Source organism: Scomber japonicus, chromosome 4, assembly GCF_027409825.1.
Source record: "Scomber japonicus isolate fScoJap1 chromosome 4, fScoJap1.pri, whole genome shotgun sequence".
Classification (NCBI taxonomy): Eukaryota; Metazoa; Chordata; class Actinopteri; order Scombriformes; family Scombridae; genus Scomber; species Scomber japonicus.
Window position 1 is genome coordinate 5916077 of NC_070581.1, and position 26385 is coordinate 5942461.

General features: G+C 37.5%; 1 protein-coding gene across 1 annotated transcript in view; it reads left to right on the plus strand.

Annotated features, from left to right (window-relative positions):
• The window catches only part of ntsr1 (neurotensin receptor 1 (high affinity)), a 66214-nt gene that overhangs the window by 38975 nt on the left and 854 nt on the right, over positions 1–26385 (plus strand). Inside the window, exons 2-3 of the mRNA XM_053317658.1 lie at positions 9445–9646; positions 17874–17958. Of these exons, the coding sequence (XP_053173633.1) occupies positions 9445–9646; positions 17874–17958 (287 nt within the window). The remainder of the gene's footprint in view (positions 1–9444; positions 9647–17873; positions 17959–26385) is intronic.

Genomic DNA, 26385 nt, shown 5'->3' on the forward strand with positions numbered 1-26385 from the left:
AAAAGCATTAGTCCTCTTTGTGTTTATGAGCAGCAGCTTACACTCCCCCCTTCAGTCAAATCATTTTTCTTGTTGCAGGCTCTCTGGGTTTACACCCACATAATAAAATCTGTGCAGAGCATATTATGTCTTATCTGCTGCTGTGTAGATAACACTTTATATTTTGGGGCCCTGTCACCAGCATTGAAAGGATAAGGCTGGTGATTTTTTTGTCGACAAATCTCATGTACAGAGCCTGACAAACAATGAATTGATCTACTTACAATGCGTGTATCCATGTTTGATATATCTTATTCCTCTGTGCGGTAAACCTCTGTTGTTGTCCAAAAACTGTGAAAAACACGTCCATGAGTCAAGCTGCTGCACCGGGTTACATGTTTCTTCATTATGAAAGGTCTAATAGGGACTAACAACAGTGTTCACATTTTCCGTCACCAGAGAGTAGTTCTGTTTACTGAACCTCTGGACTTTGTAGTAAAGGCCTTTGAGAAATTTACAATGCACTAATTTACAATGCACTAATACAAATAAAGGAGGTTTGTCAAAATAGCAAAGGATTGGTGGCAAAATCAATTCATTTCAATTGCCAAGATCAAGTGTTTTATGTCAAGGTAAACTTTGGTGGACGTTTATGCTTGATTTTGAGAACTTGAGAGTTCAAAACAGAGGACGATATCAAGGTTCATCATTCATGGTTTATAGACAGTTATCAGATGAGATATGATGACAAAAATACAGAGAGTTGAAACAAGCTGGTTACATTGTATAAAAGCAATATATGCGCAGTATTCTAGGTGTCTGGCTCATTTTAATATAAGAAATACTAACAAAAGAAGTGTATCCTGTTAACCCATTAATGCTCTGTTTTTTTTATTAAGTTCAGTGTTGTATTAATAGGGTAATATCCTTTTTCTTATTGTCACTATAGACCTGGAATGTCTTTAGGTATTAACCATTCACATCTTGTTGGGCATCCAGTTGAAAAATGCAACAAGAGGAGTGTTTTGTTCAACAGCACAGCTCTGTTGACAGGTTGACATTTTCTCACATCTAACTAATTAATGAAGCTGTCAATCAAACATGAGAGGATATGTATTTCTGTCACAGTTCGATATGGGTCGTAACTCTTCTCACCACCACTGAGAGGCTGAACAAACTCACCTGGAGACTCAATATTGCGCTATCTTTAAAGAGGTGTGGTAAGACATATGTGACAGTCAGGGTTATGTCTAAACAGATGTGTTGCTAGAAACTGAGCATCCCAACATATTTGCTTTGAAACTGGGGAAGTAAGACTACCCTAAAAAACAACCTGAGGCCATACAAGAGCATGGACATCTGGAGACCTGTATAATATTTAATGCCCAGAGCTAGGCAGTAGTTATTGAGTGCTCAGGTTGAGTGGGCGTTTCTTAGCACATCTGCTATTTTGGTTCACGTAGGTGCAGGAGTGCAAAGTGCAACAGGGTTGAGTATAGATGATGTGGCCTTGACCCATTTCCTCTATACTTACTGGTGATTAATAAATACACTCTCAGCCAGTCACATCACTGCTCTCATTGCTCTGAAACAACTGAGCCAATCACAGTGACAACAATGGCTCAACAAGAGCAAAGAAACTTCTGCAGGAACTCATGACAGATTGTGTGTGTGTGTGTGTTTTTTTTTTAATTATAAATGAGTATAATGATGATAGGAATAGATCATAAAAATGTTGGTGAAGCCATTTATGCTGATATGATACCATCAATTCAACACAGTTTTTATTGTATCTCATATCTCAGATGTTCACTTCATATCATAATTGATATGGCAACTTTTTATTTTTATTTTTACATAAAATATTTCAAGAATAAAATATGAAATGTCACTTTTTGGAAAGTTGGAAGTTTTGGAAATTGGAAAATGGGTAATAATGAACTGGATTTATGAGCCCATTTAATCCAGTGTCTGTCACATAAATGGACATGGACACATAATACCCTACTGAGTTATGATCAACCAGTCTAGTGTGTGTAGTTATAGTGTAACAGTATAGAGATGTCATATCCATACACTGTATTCACAACTGTTCTGAATAATTGGATACAGGACAAATGACAAAAAAAAATAAAGTAAAGCAGCATTTGGGAAGTATTTAATGGGTAATAGTAGGAGTGAGAAGGTCAACAGCTCTTAAGATAATAATTTTAAAACAGTGATATGATGCCACATTGATTTTTATGACCCTGTTGACCAGCTGTCTGCCATGAGCACTCAACAACTACCTAGCTACCTGGTTACTTACCTGAAATGGATGTGGTTGTTTATGTAGAAATAGGTTTAACTCACTGTTTGGGGTGTTATAAAGTGCAAAAATACATAGCTGACTACTTTTTTTAACATCAAAAATGAAACTGAGCTGTGTTTCTTCTTCCTACTGGCACTGTGTCCTGAGGGCCAAAGACAGCAGCTCATTGTGCAGTCAGCTCCTGGACTGAACCTGGCACTGCCCTCCAGCTCTACAGGTGCAGTTCAGAGGTAGAGTTCTCCCAGGAAAGAAAAGCACAGTCAAAACTTTCAATTTGGCCACAGCTCAACTCCAGCTGTCAAAATAGGCTCATGCTTATAGAATTAAGCATATAGTACCAGCCAAAAGTTTGGACATCTCCATGAACTTCAAATTCATGAAGAGGTCTCTGGCTGTAGACCTCCTTATGGGGACGCTTACAGTGGAGGCTGTTTAGAAGATGCAAGACATACACAGTTGTTTTCAACAGCCATACATAGCAGTGACTACATGAATGTGACTTCATGGGGTCCAATCCAGCTCACTAGATAACAATATATAAAATAAAAGATGCATGCAACAGTGTTATTTCCACCCTGATCAGAATACAGTTATCTGAAATAACAATGAATACTTATTGTGTTGTATTTAAATCATTCATATATTGAACATTGTGCAAAATGTTGTCAAGCAGCAGCTTCTGTGCAAAATAATCTGTAAAACAGACATAATATTGTTGAAACTGCACTCATTTTTCTTACGGCATCTCAGGTTGTTCATCTGTTTTGTAAATAGATGGTTTATTATAGTAAAACTGTAGTATATATATTATATTTTTGTATGTTATTATGCAATGGTTTTACTGGTCTGGCCCACTTAAGGCCCCACTTGAGGCCCCTTGAATTAAATGAGTTTGACACCCCTGGTTTAAAGTAATTAAATAAGACAATTCATGTTTAGTTAAAAATGTGGTATTTAAATGTGACAATTTATGGGAAACCTGGTAATGGTATTTATTCAATATTATTTGTATATGGACCATATACCAAAAAAAACAAAACAATGCCTAGTTATGTACAGGAGTGTTTTTTTTTTAAAGTTTCAGGAAAGTAAGCCACCCTGTGCTCTGTTGTTCATTGTAGTGATATTTGTGTGACAGATGGCAGGTGTTTCTTTCTTTTCTGTAACACTGCAGCATATTGTGATGTAAAATGTTCGGTTTGAAAGACACCTGCTTTGGTCTTTATCTGAAGCTTCCTCTACACAACAGTGACTGGAAAAAACTGTATTATCCAAAATATCCAAAAAAAAGTCTGTTCTGCTTCATACTGGTTTGCTGTTAAAATAGTTACTGTGTACATCTGACAGCTGATAGGGATTTATGCCGAAAGCGGTCATATTGACTTGTCTGTATTGCTTTTATTTTGGTGGCATTTCCTGTCCTAAATAGTCCTAGTACTATATACAGTACCAGTCAAAAGTTTGGACACAGCTTCCCATTCACATCGATGAGAAAGTGTGTCCAAACATTTAACTGGTACTGTATATAATTATCAATCAAAAAACATGTTTGGGGCACAAAATAGAGATGAAGTAAATAAATCAGCTGATAGCTTAGCTGGGACCTGTTGCACACCAGAACAGTCCAAACCAACACACACACACACACACACACACACACATGATGTGCTGATGATGATCCAGATAGTGCTAATGGCCAGGTTCCAGCAGTCAGTTACATTCATTACACACACGATTTCAGCCTCCAGAGGGTGTCACGGCTTATCATTATGTCCAACTAGAGGGTCAGGTTCAGTCAGAAATAGTAACCTCTTAATATGCTGACAGAAATAGCACAAAAACATGGCTCCTTAGTGTTTTGGAACAGTAATTAAAATATATTCATAGTTGTAAAAAGTAGTAGTAATTTGCTAGATCTGGTGTAATCATTTTTAGAATTGAATTGGCTGGTGTTTGTATAATAACATAATAATTATAATGATGTGGTTCATTTATATTATTCATATTATTCCCCTCACTGCCTTACTCTTTCTCTTTCTCCACCTCTCTCTCATAAACAGGGATGTTTCTGTCAGTAAGGTTATTGGTGTTGGCAGTGAGGGTGTGGGTGATGAGTTATTTATTGCAGTCACCTGTTGTTTATGCTAACAGTAATGACAACAATACAATTCCCCACTCATCAGAACCACTCATCAAAACCATACACATGTGCGAGGGCGTAGAGGAATGGTTTGTGGTGGGGGTTCTCTCTTCTTTTCTTTTTTTTTTTATCTCCAAAAACATGCTGAGGTGGTGGTAGTACTTGTTTTCAGCACAGCAAACAGCCTTCACTGATTTGGAAGCCTTGGTTTCCTTGAAAACATGTGATGTGACCTCATCTGAAAACATACATGGGTAATATAAAAAGCCTGTGGTCATCAAGAAGGGTGATATGCAATAAATAAAAGCTAAACAATGATAACAGCTCACACTTCAAAGCCATTCATAGTGTCAGTTTTACACTATAAATGTAAAAATTGTGGCTTGCAGTCTTCTAATTGCAATGGAGAAGCAGCCCATCAAAGATACAAATTAGAGCTGTTATGGATTCACACCATAGTTGCTGAATCCAAGATGCACCCAGAATCTGAAACTGAATGAATTTAAACTGCAGATTATATTAAAGTATGGAAATGTTTTTAATTTTACTAAGAAAATTAAACTTTTGAAGTTGGCTGGAAAAAATTGATTTTGATAAGTCAAGGGAACATGTTTTCCTCATCTGCAATGGAAGTTACGACTGTGCATGTGGTACACTTTTATTATTTTATTCGTCAAATTGATGGATTTATTCTTTAATTATTTGTTGGGCATTTTTTTTGCCTTTCTTAGTAGATAGTCAGTAGCAGAGAAGCCAAAAGGAAACGAGAGCGAGAGCGAGAGCGAGAGCGAGAGAGAGAGAGAGAAAGAGAGTGAGAGAGAGAGAGAGATGGGTATGACATGCAACAAAGGTTCCTTACTGGACTGGAACCAGGGACGTTGCTGGTACATGGCATGCATTGTAACCACTTGTCTACAGGACCCTCCACGTTTAAGGTCAGACTACTTTAAGCCCGCTAGACCCCTTTGTCGCCATTATAGGAAAGAAAATGGCTTGGCTAAATTATATAGATTCCAGTATTCTTTATTAGAGTAGATGGAATGCACTGGCACTGCATCACCTTGAAATATTGGCACTGGACTGCAGAATGATCTGGTATGAATGTAAGTGTCAGGCGAATGAGCTGGATCCTTCCAAAGCAGACTGTAATTTGCGGGAAACCAAAGTGAGCCGTGGCTCAGACTCAAGGGGCAGCACAGCAAAATAGCACATTTACCTCATGCATTAAGAAAATGACTGGCCTACTGATGCTTTCTCTAGAAGCACACGCCCTCACAGGACACTGTTCATCTAATTGGAAGCCTCTTTCATAAATCACTCAAGCAGCATATAGCCTGTTAATGAAAAAGCTAGAATTCTACCACATTAAGGTGATTCAAAATCCATAGTCCATCTAGTTGCATCTGTTCTTCTGCAATTTTGTCTTTTTTCTCCAAATACAAATAATTATGCTGGCTGAACAAACTGTCCTGTTTTGTACCTTTATCCTATGTTGTGTTTAATGACTAACTGGCACAGGGTGTCAAAATACTAGTAACTTGAAACCTTCAATCAGCTTTTACTGTACTTTGTGTTTAGTGCTAATCTATATTGCCAAATGTTTTCAGTGGAAAATAGCTAAAGCCTGTTCAAAAAGTTACTATATTGAATATCAGTCACATTAAGATTTTAAAAAATGTCCAGTCTATGAAAGTGTTTAGGTATTACAATTAAAAAGGAAATCAGCAGGATTGACATTATAGATTTGACCAGGATGAGTAAACCCCTTCCTCAGGGTCTAGGGGCTGCTCACCAGAAATCCAGTCTCTTAAACAGTTTAGGTATTAAAGAAAAGAAGTGTGTCTAAAGTGGGTTCATTGTTGTACCTCTCGTGCCCCCCACTCCAACATCCCGCACACACCCACACACACAGACTGTAGCTGTATAGATATATGTAATTTATTGTGATGGTAATATGTTCTTTGTTTTATTTATGTAATTTCTTTTGTGTGTGTTTTTTCAAGGTGTTTTTGTTGTTTTGTCCACATCTTTCAGACCCTCTGTTTTGTATTCACACCCTTCACTTCCCCCACATTTTCTTATGTTACAGCCTTATTCCAAATTCTCATTTTTCTCATCAATCTACACACAAAACCCCATAATGACAAAGCAAAGAAGTTTTTTTTGCAAATGTATTAAAAATAAAAAATTGAAATATCGCATGTACACAGGTATTCACACACTTTACTCTGTACTTTGTTGAGGCACCCTTGGCAGCGTTTACAGCCTCAAGTCTTCTTGGGTATTAAGCTAAAAGATTTAAACACCTGTATTTGAGGTATTTCTCCCATTATTCTCTGCAGATCCTCTCAAGCTCTGTCAGGTTAGATGGGGTGCCAAGCTTGTAGCTTCATACCTAAGAAGACTTGAGGCTGTAATCGCTGCCAAGGGTGCCTCAAGGCTGTAACAAAACAAAATTTGGGGCAAGTGAAGGGGTGTGAATACTTTCCAGATGACCTGTAAGCATAGAGGTTTCTGTGGTTATTTTTGCAACAGTCTGGTACTGATTACCAGCAGAACTGGCATATGTAATCATTAATAATCATTGTTTAAACATATCACAATATTTAGGCAAATTTACATATAAAACATTTGACACATTTCTTGTTAATTTTCTATATAGTGAAGATCTAAGATAGAAATGTTTGCACATCTAGCCTGTTTTTGGTAAGCTCGTATGTAGTGATATGATCCTAAAACCCCACAAACTAAATGGGATAATGAAGCTAAAAAAACACACACACACACACACACACACAAAAAAAAAGAAAATACACAAATAAAAAATACACACAATTCTTGTATGCATGCTTCCCTTCACACACCTGAAGCAAATCTTAATGTGTTCACTTAAACACTGATGTTCCCAGCAAAGTACCATGATGCTGAGCTCTTATGCCTCAACAACTCTGCACCCACAAATGGAGCAGGGTTTCCCATTGAAGTTCCCATTGAAAACATCTGAAACTCATTAAGTTCTAAACATTGTGATGTTCTTATCAGAGTTTTCACTGTCCACTCACTGCAAATCACTCACTTCCCACAGACAAGACAACTGCAACAGCAGTTAGTCGTAAATCTCCAGTGACAAGGAGATAAATTAGAAAAATAGGCTCTAGACATGCGATTAGAGTTATATATTGTACTCTGATGAAGCCTTGGCAGCAGTCAGTGAAGGGAACATTAAGTAGTTGTGGTGTGTCTACTGATACCTACATTTTAAGCCTTGTATGCATCAAAATGTCAAAATTAGTCATCTCAAAGTTTGTCAGACTTCTAATTTCACTGTTCCAGAGTCTTTCGTCCTTTTCCCCTCCTGTCATTCTTGTCTAATATTTCAATTTCCTTGCACTTCAGCCCTAATTATCCACATTATTCTGCCAGTTTTTGGCTGCTTTTCACCTTTTTTTTCTCCACCTAATCTGAGATTTTGTCTCACTCTGCAGTAAGGGCATGCCTTGTTGCTTTTTTTCTACTCTTCTTTTCAACTTTAATCAGTCATCAATGTCTAAGAAGCAGGGGACCCTCAGGAGTCAGCCAACCTGTTCATTAAATCCATTAACATTTTTCATCCGTGATTATCCCTTGGAAAAACAACAGTGCTGCATCCATGTGTGTGTGAGAGTGTGTGTGTGTGTGTGTGTGAGTATGTAGTAGGTGGAGAGGGAATGCTGTAGGGAAGATATACGTTAAAGCTGTTAAGGTTACCTTGATGAAGCGCATACCTTTACAAATGAGCTTTACACACATCCCTGCACGATTCCTCTTTTCACCAATCCTCTTTCTCTCATTGCTGTTCACATTTATACTCTGCAGTCACACAGTAGCTCCAGCAAGAAGTCTGCTGTCATAAATGATGTCTAGCAGCACATCCTCCCTCTCTTTCAACTTTGATCCTTTCAACTCTCACTCCATTCTTCTGACTCATTAATCCTCACCACTCAACTTTATTCTGGCTCTTTTATGTTCTATAAACAGCGAGGCGGCACAGTGTGCAGAAAATGATTCACGCAAAACTTTCCATTCCCAATTTGATCAAAGTCGCCACTCATAAAATGTAATTTTCGCCAAGTGTTTTGGAGTGGTTCTCAATGGAAGTTTTGAATTGTTAAAAAATGACAGGGAAGTCAATTCATCATTTCTTTGCCCAGGAAAACAAAGACAGAGCTAAGAGCTATTGCTTCCACTTAATTAACTCAATCAAAGAAAGACTGCACGACGTTGATTATAAAAAGGTTCACTCAGTTTGTTTTACTGCACCCTAATTTTCTGTCTTAGGCATGTGTCGTTGATATATCCTACTCTCACCCAATCCTCATTCACCTTGCTGCCCTTCCTCTCCTCTCTTCCTGTTTTCATACCCTTTACATCATCCCTCTCTCACTATAGTAGGTGTCTGTTTCATGTTTCCTTTTCAGATTCTCTTCGTACTTTCTCTCTTCTTAATGGATTTTCCATGATATTCGTCACATTGGTTGCTTTCACTGATTTGTTGTATTTGCATATAAATACAAGTTTGTTTTTGATATGACGATATTCATTCCAGTGACTGACTTCATGGAAAAAGCTGAAGTGAAAAGAGAGACAGAAATAGTTGGTTTTTAATTTCATTATGACAGAATCAAACATAGGGCTTGGCAAATTCTGCCTCGAGGATATATCAATATTTCCTCTTGAAATTAAACAATGTACTCGTTTGATCCTTTGTCACAGGTTGCATTTGAGTCAATTTTATCCTCGTTGACTTGACTCTTTTTGTAGCTTTAAGAGGTAAATATATTCTGTATGTCATGAAGGAAAAAAAGGAAATACATCTGATTTTTATGTTTTTTTACCCAGTAGATAATGTTTGTTATATCTCACCCAGGCTTGTAACCACTTATCTAGAAGGTCATTCTTAGGATGTGATATGTTTTACCTAACCTTCAGCTGTGTGTTAGCTCCAAAATCTAACCAATGTTTTGTCCCTGAACAGGTAAACGCTTTTCTGTCCTTTGTGGTACCCATGGTGGCCATATCAGTGCTGAACGGGGTCATAGCCAATCAACTGCTGCGTATGTTCCGTGAGGCAGAGCAAGACAACCGTGTCTGTATCATTGGCGGCAATCCCACCATGCTGAATGTCACTGTGGAGCCCAACCGTGCTCAGTCACTTCGCCATGGAGTTCTTGTTCTTCGTAAGTGAATACCCCCCCCCACTCCCACAACATACACACAAACCAACACATCAGGTTCAAGTCCAACTCATCCTCTTTGTAGATGGAGAGGACAGTTTCTACAACCAGTTTGTCAGGTTGTCTACAGTATGTGGCCTTTGTGCCTTCATTCAAAACACAAAATTCAGAGTGTTGGAACTTGCAGTGTCTTGACACTTCTCAAAACTTAACTCTAGCCCCATGACATATCAGGTGAATTATGGGTCCAATTTCTAGTTGCTCCTTTTACAGAACCTCTGACTTATAGTGTGTTGTGGTGTGCTACAAGTGTCTTACCATTTTGGGGAGATAAATTATTTGGGAACAAGGCCTATCACACAAGGAAGTTTAACCGTTTAGGGAGAAAAGGAAGACACCTGTGAATACTGCTAATTGTCAAATATGCTGATTCACTCCTCCTGAAATTCATGCCCATGATTAACTTAAGTTGTCATGGGGCGAGGAGTAAGGTTGATAAAATGTCATATGATTGTGAAAAATACCATTAATAATTTTCCAGAACCCTGGTTACGTCAGTGAGGTGACATCATCACAGTGACACAGCAAAAATCAACAGCATGTCTTCGCAAAATACATGTTATAAGTTAGCTAGCTAAGTTTCTTTGTACACTGGTTGGGTAAAACATATAAATAGATTAAATTTCCTTAAGACATTTTGACAATATTTGTCAAACATTTGACAATGTCTTGGTGTCAAATGAAGGAAATAAATGTATAAAGGAGTCATAACATCTGCTTACTAGCGAACAGTTAACAAGCTAGTTTGCTTAGTTGCTTATGGAACAACAAGCTCACATAGTTCATTCAAGAGACATCTGGTATTTATACTATGGACTCCTGTCTCATAACTATCTGGTTTTATAGGCTTATGTAACCCTTGTCAGTCAATCAATTGATGGTTTAACAAAGCAAGCTACAATAGGGTTTGTTTTGGACTCCCCTGTTTTCTGTTCTCTTTGCTAATTATCAGTGGAACAAACCTGGATGTCAAGGTTCACCAAAGTTGAATATGACACAAGAGATTTGCACACGTTTATTTTGGGGCCCCGCACATAAATCCACTTAACACTCCAATTCAGTGTATGTTGTTGAGTCTACACTTTATCAGCGATGTGGCAGGTGAAGCAGACAATACAGTCAGCATATTCTCCCATACATTCACACACTTAAAAGATGAGACTTTCACCTATCAACTTAGTTACTCCATCACACTGTAATCTGCACTTCACTCATTCCAACTGAGCACGTGTCACCAAAACCACCATATTTATCACTGTTATCTAGTCAGTGATGTATTGGTAGTCAGATGAGGGGGATCTCTGAGCTGCAGCTGGTAATCATCATAAGCCCAAACAACCAATGGTATAATTTAAAATGCTGATTTATCGTGTATATGTGTGTCTGTGTGTGTCCATGTGTCTTTTAAATTGTAATGAGGCACTTACAAAGACAGATTTTCTATTTATGTTTATATTTCCATCAAATCAAGAGACTCATGACATGAACTCTTACAGACAGGCACAAAAATTTGGAAAGAAAATTTGGGTTTCGGTCAAGTTAGGTCTCATTGGCTGGCCTTGGGTTAGTACTTTTACTTCAGCTGTCCTCTTTTTTTCCCCCCGGGTTATCCCAATTATAACATCGTAACAATTGTGGGGGCTCGTCTGGGATAAATCCATCGTAAAACAAGATCGGATCACTGAATTCTAGCTGCGGTAGTTTTTGTGTTGAGTATCGTCTGAGCACTACTTGATATGGTCATTGCATAATGTGTATTCTCAAAAACATTCTACCTATAGCCTATAAAACAGTGCTTTTTGACAGTTATTTGCAAGGTACCTTTATATGTGTCATCAAGCTAAACAGGCAACATAAACTCCATAAACATTGACTACGTCAGACTCAGGTCAGGTTCGGATATGGAAAATAGAACGTCTTTTGGTTTGGTCGAATTCAGTTTATGCAGCCCAAGCGCCACTCTGTCTTTCTATAATCATTCTATTCTCATTAGTCTGACCGATGTCATCATATTGCAGATTGAATTTAAAGCTTAATTGGATCAAAGTGGATGTAGGGGCCAGATTGGTCCAGTTTAGGTTCTAATATTTTCCAATTACAGCAGTTTTTTTACTGATATCTGTCCATATTTATACAGATGATGAGTAGTGTTGTACTTTAGCAACAATCCAATTGGTTTTATAATGTCAAGCCATTTTAAATACGGAAGAAAGAATTTTTAAGTGATTTCTAATGTAACCCTACCCTATCACATAGAGACAGAGTAATCTTCACTATAATGTGCCTCACGTTCTGTATTCATAAATTATGAAAGCAGACTGGGACGCTGTCCAGAATGGGGCAGATTAATTTCCTATTTTATCCTCTCCCAACCCCCTCTTAGTCTCTATAGATCTCTGTCATTCTCTAACTTGATTAGACTAGCTGTCCTACAAGTGCAAGTTTGTTTCATTAAAGATACAGATTTGAATGGCTCCCAACTTAATCAACTTTTATTTATCACTCTAAACTACTCTATGTAACCACATATCTAACCAATAGTAATTAAAGGTCTCCACAGTGAGTCATGGTTTCTAGGAATAGCCACAGATGTCAAGAAAATAGCTACCCCTCAGGCCCTTGCAGCTCTTTTTTTTCTTCACCACAAAGCTGTGGTCATCTAGTCTAGTATAGTATATTTGCCCAGCGGCTATCCAAAAGTTGTAGCAGCCAATAACTTTCTAACAGCTGATAATGTAATAATGTGCCAACAACGTAATAACATTTCTGAAGAAGTGTGACACTTTATATCCAATAAATGAAACTTAAATAAAGTGATATTTGTATATTATTACGTTATCGACACCAGTTATTACATTTGTAAAAAAAATGTTTTACCTAATCACATAATAACTTATGACATTATTGGCAAAAAGTTATTGCGTTATTGGTTCACAAATAATTACGTTATTGGCTAGTTATTACATTATCGGCTTTAACACATTAAAACATGCAATGTTATCGGACGTTATTATATTATTGGTCATTATTACATTATTGGCTGCTACAAGAGTCATGATTGATTCTCATTAGGTATATGAACCCACAACACACATGCATGCCAAAAATGTAATTGTAATAGAAAATAATTTTTTCATCATACTTCCAAGAACGTGGATCCCCATTGCTTCATGGCTGCAAACTACAGATGTTCCTTCCTACTGTGTACTTCACCTTAGATGCAAATAATAAGCTTTTGTATCTTGAGGATGCAGAGAGTTTGCCAAAGGACATAATGAAACCCCTGAACATAAACATAAAATCCCAGGCATTTTCTTTTCGTACATCATTTGGATCTTTATTGTTCAAAATTATGCGACAGCGTCACATATTCAAGACACAAACAAACACATTTCCCTCCTTATGTCTCCGGGCCAAACTCAACACTCAGACAAGACCTTCAGCTGTATATTAGGAGACAGCAGAGAATTTCTAATACATTTAAGGTCAGGTTTAATAACAGGAGGATGCTTGAGCATTTACATATTCTGCTCTTTTTCTGTAGCATTTGATTATGGACTTAAAAACTGAATATGATGAGTGGCGACTGGTTTCAGTAATTAAGTTGAAACAGTGAGGTGTTCGTTGATGCCTGCCCTTAAATCTGTCAGGCTTGCCAGGGTGTACTGTCTCCCTAATTTTGAAGACTGGACGAAGGAGTAAAATTCCCTCAGCATTTTAATGAGGGCATCCGTGTTGTATGATTGCAGGTCTATGTTTATTTTCATAGAAGAAAATCCATTGACATCTTGACTTCCCAATTTGTTTTGCAGTCTTATTGAGCTGGTGGTTTTTCTCAGATTGATCTTCCTCCAGTAGTTCTTGGATACCTTGAAGTTTTTCCATTTATTGTTCATTAGTTGCACCAAATGTTAAATTCCTCTATTGTTTAATTCAGAGTTGTTATGTCAAAGGTGTCCGGTAATACTGTGCAGTTATTAAAAGTTAATATGCAGCTTAAAGCCAGTCAGAATTGAGAATTTATTGTGGACATGGTATAGCAAACCTTTGAACTCACTAACTTTTGTTTAAACAAGAGACCAGTTTAATTTCTTGGTACAACTTAATAACTAACTTAAACTTCTCTCTGTTTTTTAGTTTTTTCCATGTGTGAGATAAAACTGGACACACAACATTATGATGTGAAATAGAACATTTAAATAAGATGCAGGGGAATGTTATCTACTAGATTGATAACAAAAGGTATAATGTAATGAAGTCAGCTTTGAATCATCACTCAGCATTCAAAATAAGATGTGTGTAGCCACTCATTCAGAGAACTGTGACAGCAGCAGGTGGGTCACCATTCTGTCAGTATTACTTTTTATGAGAAATGGTTGAGTGTGAGTGTGTATGATGACCAAATGACCAATTGATACCGACTGAGAGTGACAAATAGCAATGGGTAGTGAGCCATGGAAGGAGCTGCCATGTGGGAATAGACTCCAGACAAATGAGATCCCAGTCTGTCACTGAGCTATTGATGTACGTTGTAAGTGTAGTACAAACACACACACACATATACACACTCCTTAACACATTAGAAACCCATGCTGGCTCCGTCCTGTCCCATCGCTTCTTCTTTTTTAAGAGTTTCTGTGCATTTTTGCTGTATTTGTATCAGTTGATATTCTTTGATAGTTCAAGGCAGCAGACTGACAGACAATTACCCTTTTGAGCTGTGCTGACAGTACACAAGTAGAATAGAAACATAAAAAGAAAAGAAAATTACTTATACATTTTGGCAACATCATGGGTTGAGTTTGTCTTGACTGAAACCAAAGTGTCACTTGACACCCCTTTGCATTATCATTACCATTACCAATATTATTATATTATCATTATATCAGTGGTATAAAATTAAATTCAAATGACAATAATATCATTTATCGCGATTATTTCTAGGATATCCTAGATGTATATATTTTATAGGATATCCTATACATTGTGAATTATCTTTAGATACATGTTTCATGGTTAAAAGCGTTCAAGCCTGTGTCCAGGAAGCAGTTTATTATTTATAGCCTCTGTGTTCATGAATTTTAAGCTTGCAGCAGCGATGATGAATAGTCAAATTCTGGAAGGTTGTTGACTCTGCAGGAAATAATAAAAAATCTTGGATAATTTATTGTGCAGAGGTGACAGTTCATTCACAGATACTAACAAAGACACAGTCCAATACATACAAATGCATACATATACATGAGGGATTTGATTTATATATGTATGTACTCATTCAGAGAATTCATGCTGTTTTTATACAAACTTACACCTTGTAAAACTTCTTGAAGATACAGATTGGGTGCTGTGAATGACTAATCATATAACGTAGCCCACTGAGGAAGACAATGATGCAGATTTCACAGGCACACTGAGATACTGATGTGGAGACATGAACAATCGATAAAGTCATACTGGTTTCAAGATATTAAAATGTATTAAATGTCCCAACACCACTGCAGAGCTGTAAAACATGTTAAATTTAAGAATGGATAGCAAATTGAACTTTATTGAAGTTGAATCCATTATTCCAAAGTTAATATAACGTGGTGGGATGTGTGACGGTCGTGATGACATTGCTATCGACAGATGTGTTTCGACAGAAGGTACATGGAGGACTGAGCCCAGGTTGAAAACCAAACTGTTTGCAGGATAGTTTGATACAGTATACCACCCTGTCATCCAATCACAACTCTATGGATACTATTTTTTGAAAGAAATTCATGCAAGAAGACAAGAAATGGAAGAGGAAGAGAAAAGAGGAAAAAAGAAGTAAAGCACATAGAACACCTGGACTCATGCAGTTTGAATTGATTCATATTCTCAGCTCCCTGCAAAGCTCATTTTGTGTTATTTTTGGTGGTATAGATTTTTGTGTGTTATGTTGAAGTTGAGACACTGTAACAAATGTAGGTACTTACTCAGGATGTGAACAAATACAAATATATGATTGGGGTGTGAACAATGTACTCTGAATCTTTGTCACCTGATTGGCCAGTTTGTCATACCACTTCTCAGAGTCATGAATCAATAAAAGCTCATTGTGACTCATTCTTTGTAGCAGTAACAAGATCTCTGATAGCTTCTGTAACTCAATGTGATGTCTCATCAATTGCATTTCTTCCATTTGAGTTTACTTTCCATTCTAAGCACCTGCTATCAGGAGTTGCAAACTTAAAGTTAAACAATGATTACCCAATCCACCCATTCAAAGTTTTACATAACTCTAACTTTGCAGACTTGCTCAATACTTATATTGAGATGTTATAATAGAACACAGACATGCAACAATCTGCATACAGGGGAATTCACTATTTGATGGAGGACTAATACCCTCTATGAGAAATGTGCTAATGGCCAAAATTCCTTGGCCATTAGCACATTGAACTTGAATGTAGGCAGGGACGGTCTTTACACACTGTGGCAGTTCCAAAGACTCTTACAAATAAGATGAGAGTTTAAGTAAATGACAGCTAGCTCACATAACAGCTCTGTCTGTGTGTGTGTGTGTGTGTGTGTGTGTGTGTGTGTGTTTCCTCCTGATGAGCAGATGGCACCCTGCATTACTGTTTGAATGGGTTAACGTGACATGTAATGTAAAAAGCAAAAAAGCACTTTGAGTGGTCAAAAGACTAGAAAAGTGCTATATCTATATATATATATATATATATATACAGTCCATTTACCATTTAGATGGGTTCATAATGAAAGTGCAGAGAACACACATACAGCTCATTCAAAAAACAACTTTCATGTATTTTGCTTCTTTCACTCTAATATAAAAATGTAAGAATACAAATATTAATGTGACTCAGGCAGGTCTGAAACATGAATCATTCATGTCTGACTCTTACAATAATGTTCAGATCCAGGACTTCACAGAACCATCAGTACTGATGTTCTGTTTGTTGTCCACAGCTGGCTGTGTGTCACATCTGGCTGCAGCATCACACAGCAGCCATAAGCAGCATAAGTTCATCTCACACTGAGAAAGAGAATGTGCACATTTACGAGATGGCACAGCAGCAGATCTGACCATAATTAATGTATAGGGGTTCTGCTGCACATGTACACAGGTCAGCTGTTACACACAGGTTCAGGTTTATACGTGGGATTGTTTATAATAATGAAGCCCTTATGGATGAACCCTGAGGTGCTTTTGCCTATTCCCACAATTTTACTGCAAAAAACGTTTCCATTAAATTCTGGAGTGTTTTTTTTCTTCAACTTTCTAGCTGTAAATGGTTACAGAACTGTCTGAACTCTTAGCAGTCCTTCAACTCATCATGGATTCATGCTGGTGACTTCAAGCAGTGATGGTCTAGGACAGGCATGTCCAAAATATTCCATAAAGGGTTGTGTGCTTGCATGTTTTTGTTCCAACCAATCAAGAGCACACATGATTCATCCAAATCAACTGTCTGACGCCTGAGATCAGCTGATTAAATGAGTCAAGCCTGTTGTACTCGTGCTGGGTTGGAATGAAAACCTGCAGCCACATGAACCCTTTATGGAATAATGTGGATATCAATGGGAAACTGTGTTCAATACAGGAATAACCACATAAACTATTATTTATTTATTTTGAAAAACCATGAGGTAACCACACAACATGACATTCATCTAATGTTTAAGATTTTGATTGAGGTTTTCTTACTTTTTACTTCGGGACTCTACTCATTTTTTTCTTAAGGTATAGTTTTATTATTTGATGAATTAACCTTAAATAGGTTAAAATATCTTTACTAACTTTATTTTGTGTGCCATGTTTATGTATGAGGGGTACATTTTTTATATATATGATTTTTTATATACACAGATAATAGTAGTTTTGCATTACAGTTGTATCAATTTAACTCAAATACAATTTATAAACAGTTCATGTGTTCGTACACTGGAGCAATTTATGTCCATTGTCATTAGGTTGTTGAGCATGATTAGCTAACAGCACACTGTCACTGGTTCTTATGTCTAATCAGACACTTCTCTGTATTGTGTGCTCTGCAACACAATACAAACCTACACCTACATTTATAGTATTTGATAAGGTTAAACATTCACATTCACCTTCTGAACATTGTGCTGACTTCTTCTTGGTTCCTGATGTCATCTCTGTTTTCCTTTTATCCAGGAGCTGTGGTCATAGCCTTCGTGGTCTGCTGGCTGCCCTATCACGCTCGGCGCCTCATGTTTTCCTACATCTCCGAGTGGTCCGAGTGAGTAACGATTCCTCTCAGCCTCTAATGCGAAATGAACCTCTGAGTACTTTGCTCACTTGATCTCTACAGAAACATATAAAGTGTAGACACAAACACATATACACACACAGGTTGTCACACTGACACAACACAGAGGTGGACTTGCCGTCAAAATCCCGGTGGGCTGCTGCATCGGTGGACCTGTGGAGCATCAAAACAATTCGGAAAAGTTTTCCTGGCACTGTCTCTGTGTGTCTGTGATTTAGGGTGCCACCCAATGCTTCTACCCCCCATGGTGGGTCCCAGCAGATTAAACCAAGGCTAAATTTTGCTCCCAGTAGACCCCTGCACACACATATAAGGTCATCAGTTAAGAGCATCTGACAAAGAGGAGCAGGCAGATACATCTTCCTGATTAGATTGCCTTCATTTAACATTCTCATTCTCATACAGAGTATAGACAAACACAAACACACAGGCCTGCTTATGCATGATCATTCACACACACACACACACACACACACACACACACACACACACACACACACACACACACACTCAGGCACAAACCCATGGACACACACACACACATTGGCCATAGCCATCATTTATAGGGTCATTAGTTAAGAGCCTCTGACAAAGAGGAGCAGGACAGATACATCTTCCTGACTATACTCCAATCATTTAGCATTCTCATCCTGTCTCTATTTCTCTCTCTCTCTCTTAATCTCTCTCTCTCTCTCTCTCCTCTAACGGTTAGCAACGGTTTCCAAAGTATATATTGTTCTCCTAATTAAATCAAACAGACACCACTTCAGTAAATGGATGTCAGTCTTGAGAAAGCCTCTTTCCTCCACACTGAATGAAGGATGGACAAACTGTATTTGAATGGAGGGAACACACAAACATACAACCTCTGTACACAGTACTAGTTTAGTCAATAAATCTGGTTCAACTTCAAGTGTCATTAATGCAGGAGTAGGTTTACATAATGCTAAAAATGTAAGTATGACTAATTTGTTCCAAAGACTAATTTAAATTTCAATTAATTAGTTTTTCTTTATATGGAATATGGAGTGTGGTTGTAACAGAACTGTCTCAGTGGCTCACTCTTTCATACAGCGTGGGACAAACGTGACACTGAGTGTGGTGGAGCTTGACAAAGGCACACAGCAGGTGTTGTAATAACATGATTGCTTGGTTCTACTCTTTGAATAGCAGCAGTAGCATGAAAAGGGGGGAAAATCAATTATTGTTTATAGACTATAATTAATATAGATCAAACATATATAATAAGACTTGTATCAGTAGAAATTCACGTTCCCTCATCCACTACTGTTAAAAATTGTAAGGAAGAATCCAGATTAAAAACATTTATACCTATAACCACCACTGGCCAAAATTTTACCCGTATATGAAATGCATTCATTTCAGCTCGGAGTGCATGATCCGACATCTACGTCAATTCATAACTAAATTATAAAAGAGAACAGAGGAGAATAAGCTGCAACAAAACCTTTGCCAAATGCCTGAAGTGCAGGACAGCTGTGTGTGGAACATGTGCTGCATGTCTTCTCACAGTGTGTTTGAGTTGAGGGGAATGTATAATGTATGTATAATTAGCCTTTTTATGCCCGTTTGCTTACTCTATTTTCATGAATGGAACATCAAGAGAATCATATATTTGTTTTATAAATACAGTAGCCAGAGCCACATTTTGCTGTTCTAGTGTTAAATTAACTCCCACTAAGGTTAAAAAAGAACAGCTGATTCACAAATGCAAAAAATCCCCACATAAAACAAACTCATTTGTTGACTAATATTTAAAAATAGCATTAAGTTGGATCCTATTCTTCCCTTACGCCATGCTAACGTTAAAAAGCTTATTTAACAAATCTCTTAACGAAAGAGTAACGTTTATTTGCTGAGTAAAACTTGAACATTTCACTCTGTGTGACTTATTTTGTCTAACTTCTTTCACTAAACATTTTCATCTGTTACATTTGTTACTGTCTCAAACTAAAATGAGATTTACTGTAGATTGCGTAAAACACCAGAAAAATTAAAGTAACATTTTATGTTTCATCTGTTACTCTCTGATTCTGAGCAAAACAAGTTACATTAGTTGTAAATTGCTTGGATGAAAAGTGATTGTAATTTTAGCAGCAAGTTGGAGCCTATTTTTTCCCACACCTTGCTAACGTTAAAATGCTAATCTTAGTGACAAAAGTTTTTTTAATTATAAAAGAATAAAGCTTATTTGCTGAATAACACTTGACACCTTACTCTTCTTTTGTATTATTTCTTTCACTAAACATTTTCATCTGCTAACATCTGTTACTGTCTCAAACAAAAACGAGTTACATTAACCGTAAATTGTGTGAAACACCAGAGACGCACAAAAGTAACATTTTATCTGTTTTATCACCCTCTCATATGAGCCAAATCCAGTTACATTAACCATACATTTCATGGAACAAAAGTGACCCTCCTCATGCTATGGGTGAATCCTACTCTCTTTCCATTGGCTCACAGAGATGGACCCTCTTGACCCTGAGGCCACAAACATGTACGAGCAATTCTCTTTTCAAAATGGAAAATTATGCTCAATAGCTGAACCCAAGAAACCATAGAGCACAGTATCAGCATGACTGTCATAAGCAGCGTGAGTCAACTCTCCAGCATGATGAAAGGACAGCCTTCTTCAGTTTCTCTACATTCCAGCTGTAAAAGGGTTGTTATTTGGGAAGGCAGCAATGGAACAAGGTAGTCAGAGTCAGTTGGAAAGAGTATCACGAAAATTAGATTTCTCTCTCTCTCTCTCTCTCCTCTGCTCACCTGTGGAAATATCCTTAGCTATCAAATATGTTAGCCATTCCTGGAGACAGAAGACAGACAGAGCCAGCGAGGGAGTAGATGTGGTGTCTTCCCGTCTTGCTCACTAGTGGATCGTGACAGGTGTGACTGAACCAGCCTCCTGTCAGCAATAAGACACTCGTCCTGCATTGTGTCAGTTACCAATAAATGTCAAGTAAAAATGTGTGCATACAGGAGTGCTTGTATTTGAGACAATAATAGACACTTGAATCAGTGGTGCAAAATGTGGATATCAAGGAAAATACTGCACTTTCCAGAGCATTCAGGGCATTTTCACTGATTTTTTGCTAATTTTGTGCCAAGAAGCACCCAGCACAGATGGACTTGGATTGGGATTAGGAGGAATCAGTGAGTGTTGTGAAGGGCTGGGAGCAGTCACGACCCGTCAAATATGTTGCTTTTCTTTCCTGGTAACAGCTGATGAATTCACGGCAGCGACTTCGTTCCAGAGTCATTCTGACTCTTTTGTGCACAAAATACAGATTTTCCATATTTAAAAATGCTGCACCTGTGATTCACAGTTTGCCCAACATTGTGTGTAATTATAATTAAAAAATGCCTCCTGCTTGAGGGATTCTGATCAAAGACTAGCTCGCAGCTCATGTATCATCCTCCATTACATTAAAAGAAGCCACAGAATCACTTCAGTTATAGCCTATGCATATAAAAAGAAAAGGTCGTTTTCAATTCTATCCTTATTGTCTTTGTCAATCCCAGCCTCATTCATCTCTAGTGGTGTCCCTGCATTCAGACAGACACACACATCATTGACTTTCTGAAAACCTGTGACCCTTTGTCTATAGCCTACGATTCTAAGAGCAGAGAAAGATCAATACACCTGATACTAGTAACTGAAATGATGCGTGGGCTTATCTATACAATGCATTAGGATGTATTGATGTCTTGTGACTTCTGTGCTACAACCCTTTCTATTTAGTATTCAATCATCAATGCATTGCCTTTGCACATGACGTAATGCAATGTTCTCATACATCTAGATTACATATATATGCTGGTGATCCGTCGATGAATTGCTTTAAGTTAAACTGAAATAAATTAAAATTCATTTTTCCTCAGAAATCAATACATTTAACCAGAGTTGGTTTTGATTTGTGTATTTATATTACAAAATCTTAATTACCATAAAGATGATTAATTTTAGTGACAGCAGCCACTAGAATGAGGTTTGCAGTTGTATCTTGTTGAATAAAAGTAGATGTTTTGCATTAGTTGTACTGGTCGGAGCTACAAAATGTTTGTAAGGTCACTTTTATTCCAACCGGCTGTGGGCAATTATACTCAGTCATTGCTTCTCAGTCTTATCTAGCTTTCTTGGCATTACTCAGTGACTCTGTATGTTGGTTACACTGGTTTTTGCATCATGATTGGACTAATAAATAGAGTGTTGAGGTTACGGGACTACCTGTTGTTGTTGGTTTTGAAAGAATGGACATTTGCTATCACCACAATTGGACCAAAATGATAAAAAATGATATCTTATAAATACATATAATTGATATACAGCATTTAATTGAAGTTGTTCCATGGCCAGATCAGTGTTTTGAAGGAAAAACATCCTAAAAATGTGGAATATCATTACAAAGTCAATTAACGTTTCATTTTTTAGGCATTAAAACCTAGATCCTGAAAAAACATTATTAATTCTAAAACACCATAAGCTAGAGAGGGCCACACATACAACCCTCAATTTTTGTATAGCAGCATTTGTATCCATGAAATAGAGTATTGTTTGGAAATGTGTTGATATAATATATTTTAATGCTGTTTTTGATCATTTAAATGAAATTGCTAGCATATTTCGGGAGGTGCCATGGTATAATATGTGTAGTTTAATGTTGGTTTAGGGCCAAAAGTAGCTTTTTTTCATGTTTCAACCTAATCTTGAGGGTTTTTTGTTCCTGCTCTGCCTGAAGTTTGTTTTTCCCCCCATGTGATTATCCTCTACTTCAAGAGCACCTGTTTTTCTTGAGTTTTACACGATAAAGACAGTCCTCAGGCATACCACTTCTATTTTTCACTTCATTACTCTGTTGCTGTCTTGAATACTAACAATGTTCAAACCTCTTTTAAAATGAACTCATCACTTTGTTTGAAATATTGGACATTTACTAAAGACAAACAAAAAAAAATTCCTGTGGGAGAGTTTACCTCCATCTTCCGAAATGATGTTTTGTTTAAAAGAGAAACCCGCTCGCTAAAGTGTGTGATGGAGAAGGACAGTTTAAATGTGACAGAAGAAAGAGGGACTACTCAGATTTAAATGCAGGGGAGAGATGAGGAAAGAGGCTGCTGGACTGAATGTATGGATGAGGTATGTGTGGATGTCAGGAGGTGTGCTCCAGTAGCAAACACAGCACAGACTGGAGCCTGAGAACTGTGGATCGGACACACAATCCAGGCACAATAATTACACATAGGCACACAAAAATGAAGCCCATGAGCCAGAAGATCAATAACCTCTATCTCAGATTAGTTGGATTTCTGGTATAGAATTCTTATTTGAGAAGATCAACATGGCTGCTGTCAAAAAACATCAGTTTTAAACTACATTGAGCTTGTTTTGAGTACATTATATATGTATTTTAGCCTTAACTGGGGTTGCTGTGATATTAAAGTGGACTTCAGTGCAGACAGACAGGTCATATTGTGTATATCTTCCAGCCATCTGTGGCTTTATATTCAATCCTTTTTCTTATTATTACAGTAGAACTGCACAATGTTTGTCACCACAATGTGCTCATCTTTTATGTATCAACTTGTTTTTTTAAATCACTAGTGGACAAAGCCAGCTAGAGGTTCTGTGCTTATATTCAGTAACAGCACTCACACCATAGGCAGTCAATTGATTGATTGTTCTGGCAGTGCAAGAAACATCAACGTGTAGCGCACAGAATGACCAAAAACTCACCGAATTCAAAGTAGAGATCAAGTTTAAGCTTCTACTTTGAATTCTTTTACAGTGTTTCCAACTTCGATATCTGTGTTACACTGACTCGATTTGATTCCTTTCACACTCATGTTGTTGTCTTTTCTTTCATCTCGTTCTTCTTACTCTCTCTGTTCCCCTCCCACCTCTCGTCCCAATTTATGTAATCTTTATAGCCGTGAAGTGGCTCTCCTGCTGTGCAGCTTAATCCTCTTCTATGGCAATCTGAGGGACAGTTTCTGATCGGTCGGTTAAAAAAACACTGGTTTAAACTTCACTTGTGTGCTAGAGAAATAACCTTTCTCTCCAAAATCGTTTTTAAGAATACTTTGTAGAGTAATAACAGCGATTCCCGATGGCCAAATTAAACTGATGCTTCTCTTACAAACGATTTACACCCAGTTGCAGTGGAAGTCTCATTATGGTAGAAAAATCCGATTCTCTGTACCCCCCTCAGACAGCTGAAGCTTGGATTTGTACAATAAGGACACCAAAAGTCAATCTTATTCTACAGTCTGTTTAATTCCAGTTAAAACATTTTTTACTGTAGCTTTGGCAGAATTATTATAGAAAGACGCTGGCAGAGGTCTTTCAGTACAAACTTGGATGCTCTTCCACAATAGTTGATCTGTTAATAACATTGGAAGCATTTCTGGTTGTGAAAGAGCAAAAGCCTAAAATGAGCAATGACATCTTAAGGGAAGATTAGTGGTTTAGTGTAATACATGCTCACTAGCAATTAGTATGCACCAGGCATCACTCTCTCTGGTCTTCTGAGCCTGTCAATTCACATCAATTCTTAAAAGTATCTGCTCAGCGGAATAAAGCAAGACATCATTTCCACTCTTGTTTCATTGTGTGTTTAGTATTATAAGGGTTAGCCTCAGCCTTTTGGGGACCCAAGGTGAGATTAAGGGTCCCTGTTACCTCAAACTGGTGCAATAACAAGTTAACTGCTAACAGTAGCTTCCAAGCTGTCATTTTGCAAGACACGTTTTATTCAGGAGATGGATTCATCGACTCGTCTCATAACTGTCTGTACCTCTATATACCCAACAGACTATGCACATAGAAATGAATAAATAACAGTAAGCAGAGGGGGAAGTTATTGAGCTATTTTGTTTGCTTTATATTTGTACATTCACTGAGTAAATTATTTATTTGTTCTTTAAAAAGGATTGATGGATAATGCAAGCTAGAAAAAACCCTGTTTTGGACCAGGCAGCCAATCAAATGCATTGGTTGGGGGCCCACTAACCCCTCCTAACCCCCCCAAATATCAAATTTTATAAACACAAAAATGTACATACAATTTCATATTTGACAATGCTATGATGTCAAATTCAGTTAAATAAATAAATAAATATGTAAATGTCTGGTTACTGATAACACACTACTATGACAACTGTAGCATCCGAGCTAACTGCTGTAAACACGCTAGATCTAATCAATCACAATAATCGAGTGACAGAGCTTTCTAATTTGTCAGTATATGCTTGGTAACTTTGTTCCTAATGGGACAGTAAGTTCAGACAGTCATTAAGACATATAGAGAAACTCTGCTCGAAACAGTAATGTGCACAGAACCAGGGAGGGGCCTTTGAGGAAAAAAAAGAATCATTTGTGCTTTCTATTTAGTTAATTGTACTCTCCATCTAACTTTTTTGCCGGTCGGCTGAAAGTCAGCAAGAAAGTGATGAATAGTCAGTTACTGATCCAAGCCAAGTTTGATCCAAGGCAGTCAGGAAGTACATATATTATGTATTATATTCTCCTTAGTACAATCCATGGCACGTGTGTGTGTGTCTATGTGTGTGTGTTCACTCCAGGTACTCTGGCTTCCATGCAGATTAAGTTAATTGGTGACTCTAAATAGGTGTGAATGTGAGTGTGAATAGGTGTTTGTCTCTATATGTTTCTATATGCGTCCCTGTGATTGACAGAGTGTACCCTGCCTCTCGCTCAATGTCAGTTCAGCTGAGATTGGCTCCAGCTCTATACAAGTAGTATAGAAACTGGATGGATGTATAATACATCTACATTCAAAACACTGAAATTGAGCTATCCCATATTCTATGCTCTTACTATAAGGGAACTCCGAGATAACACAGTGTTTTGCTTAAAGTATATCCACAGATCTGAGTCCAATATTAAAATTAAATTAAAGTGATGCACTGTGAGGGTGTATGCTGGGTAAGAGAATTGAGAGCATGATTTACTAAATCGTAAGCATGAATTAGCTTTTTTTTTCATGGTCCCTCCCAGGCTCCATTAGTGTATGTCTGGGGAAAGAAATGACCACATTAAAATCCATCAAATATCACCTACTCCTTCTCCCTCATTAAAAATTCCAAAATCCATGAATATGTAATTATATAAGTTTAACTGCAGGACACAAGACATTTCTTTCCTAAAGTTCATTCTCAGTGTCTGTGCACTTGAGGCTTCAAGTTTCCAAATCACCTTTGTAAGTGAATACTGGACCATGATTGGCTTTCAAACTACTTACGATGTCACAAATTATGCTGGTAGGCCCCGCCCCTTAATATCTGATTTTCAATGAGCACAAAGAAACTTTCCATGTTGAGCAGATGAATGTGAAACAAACTCTGCACATACAT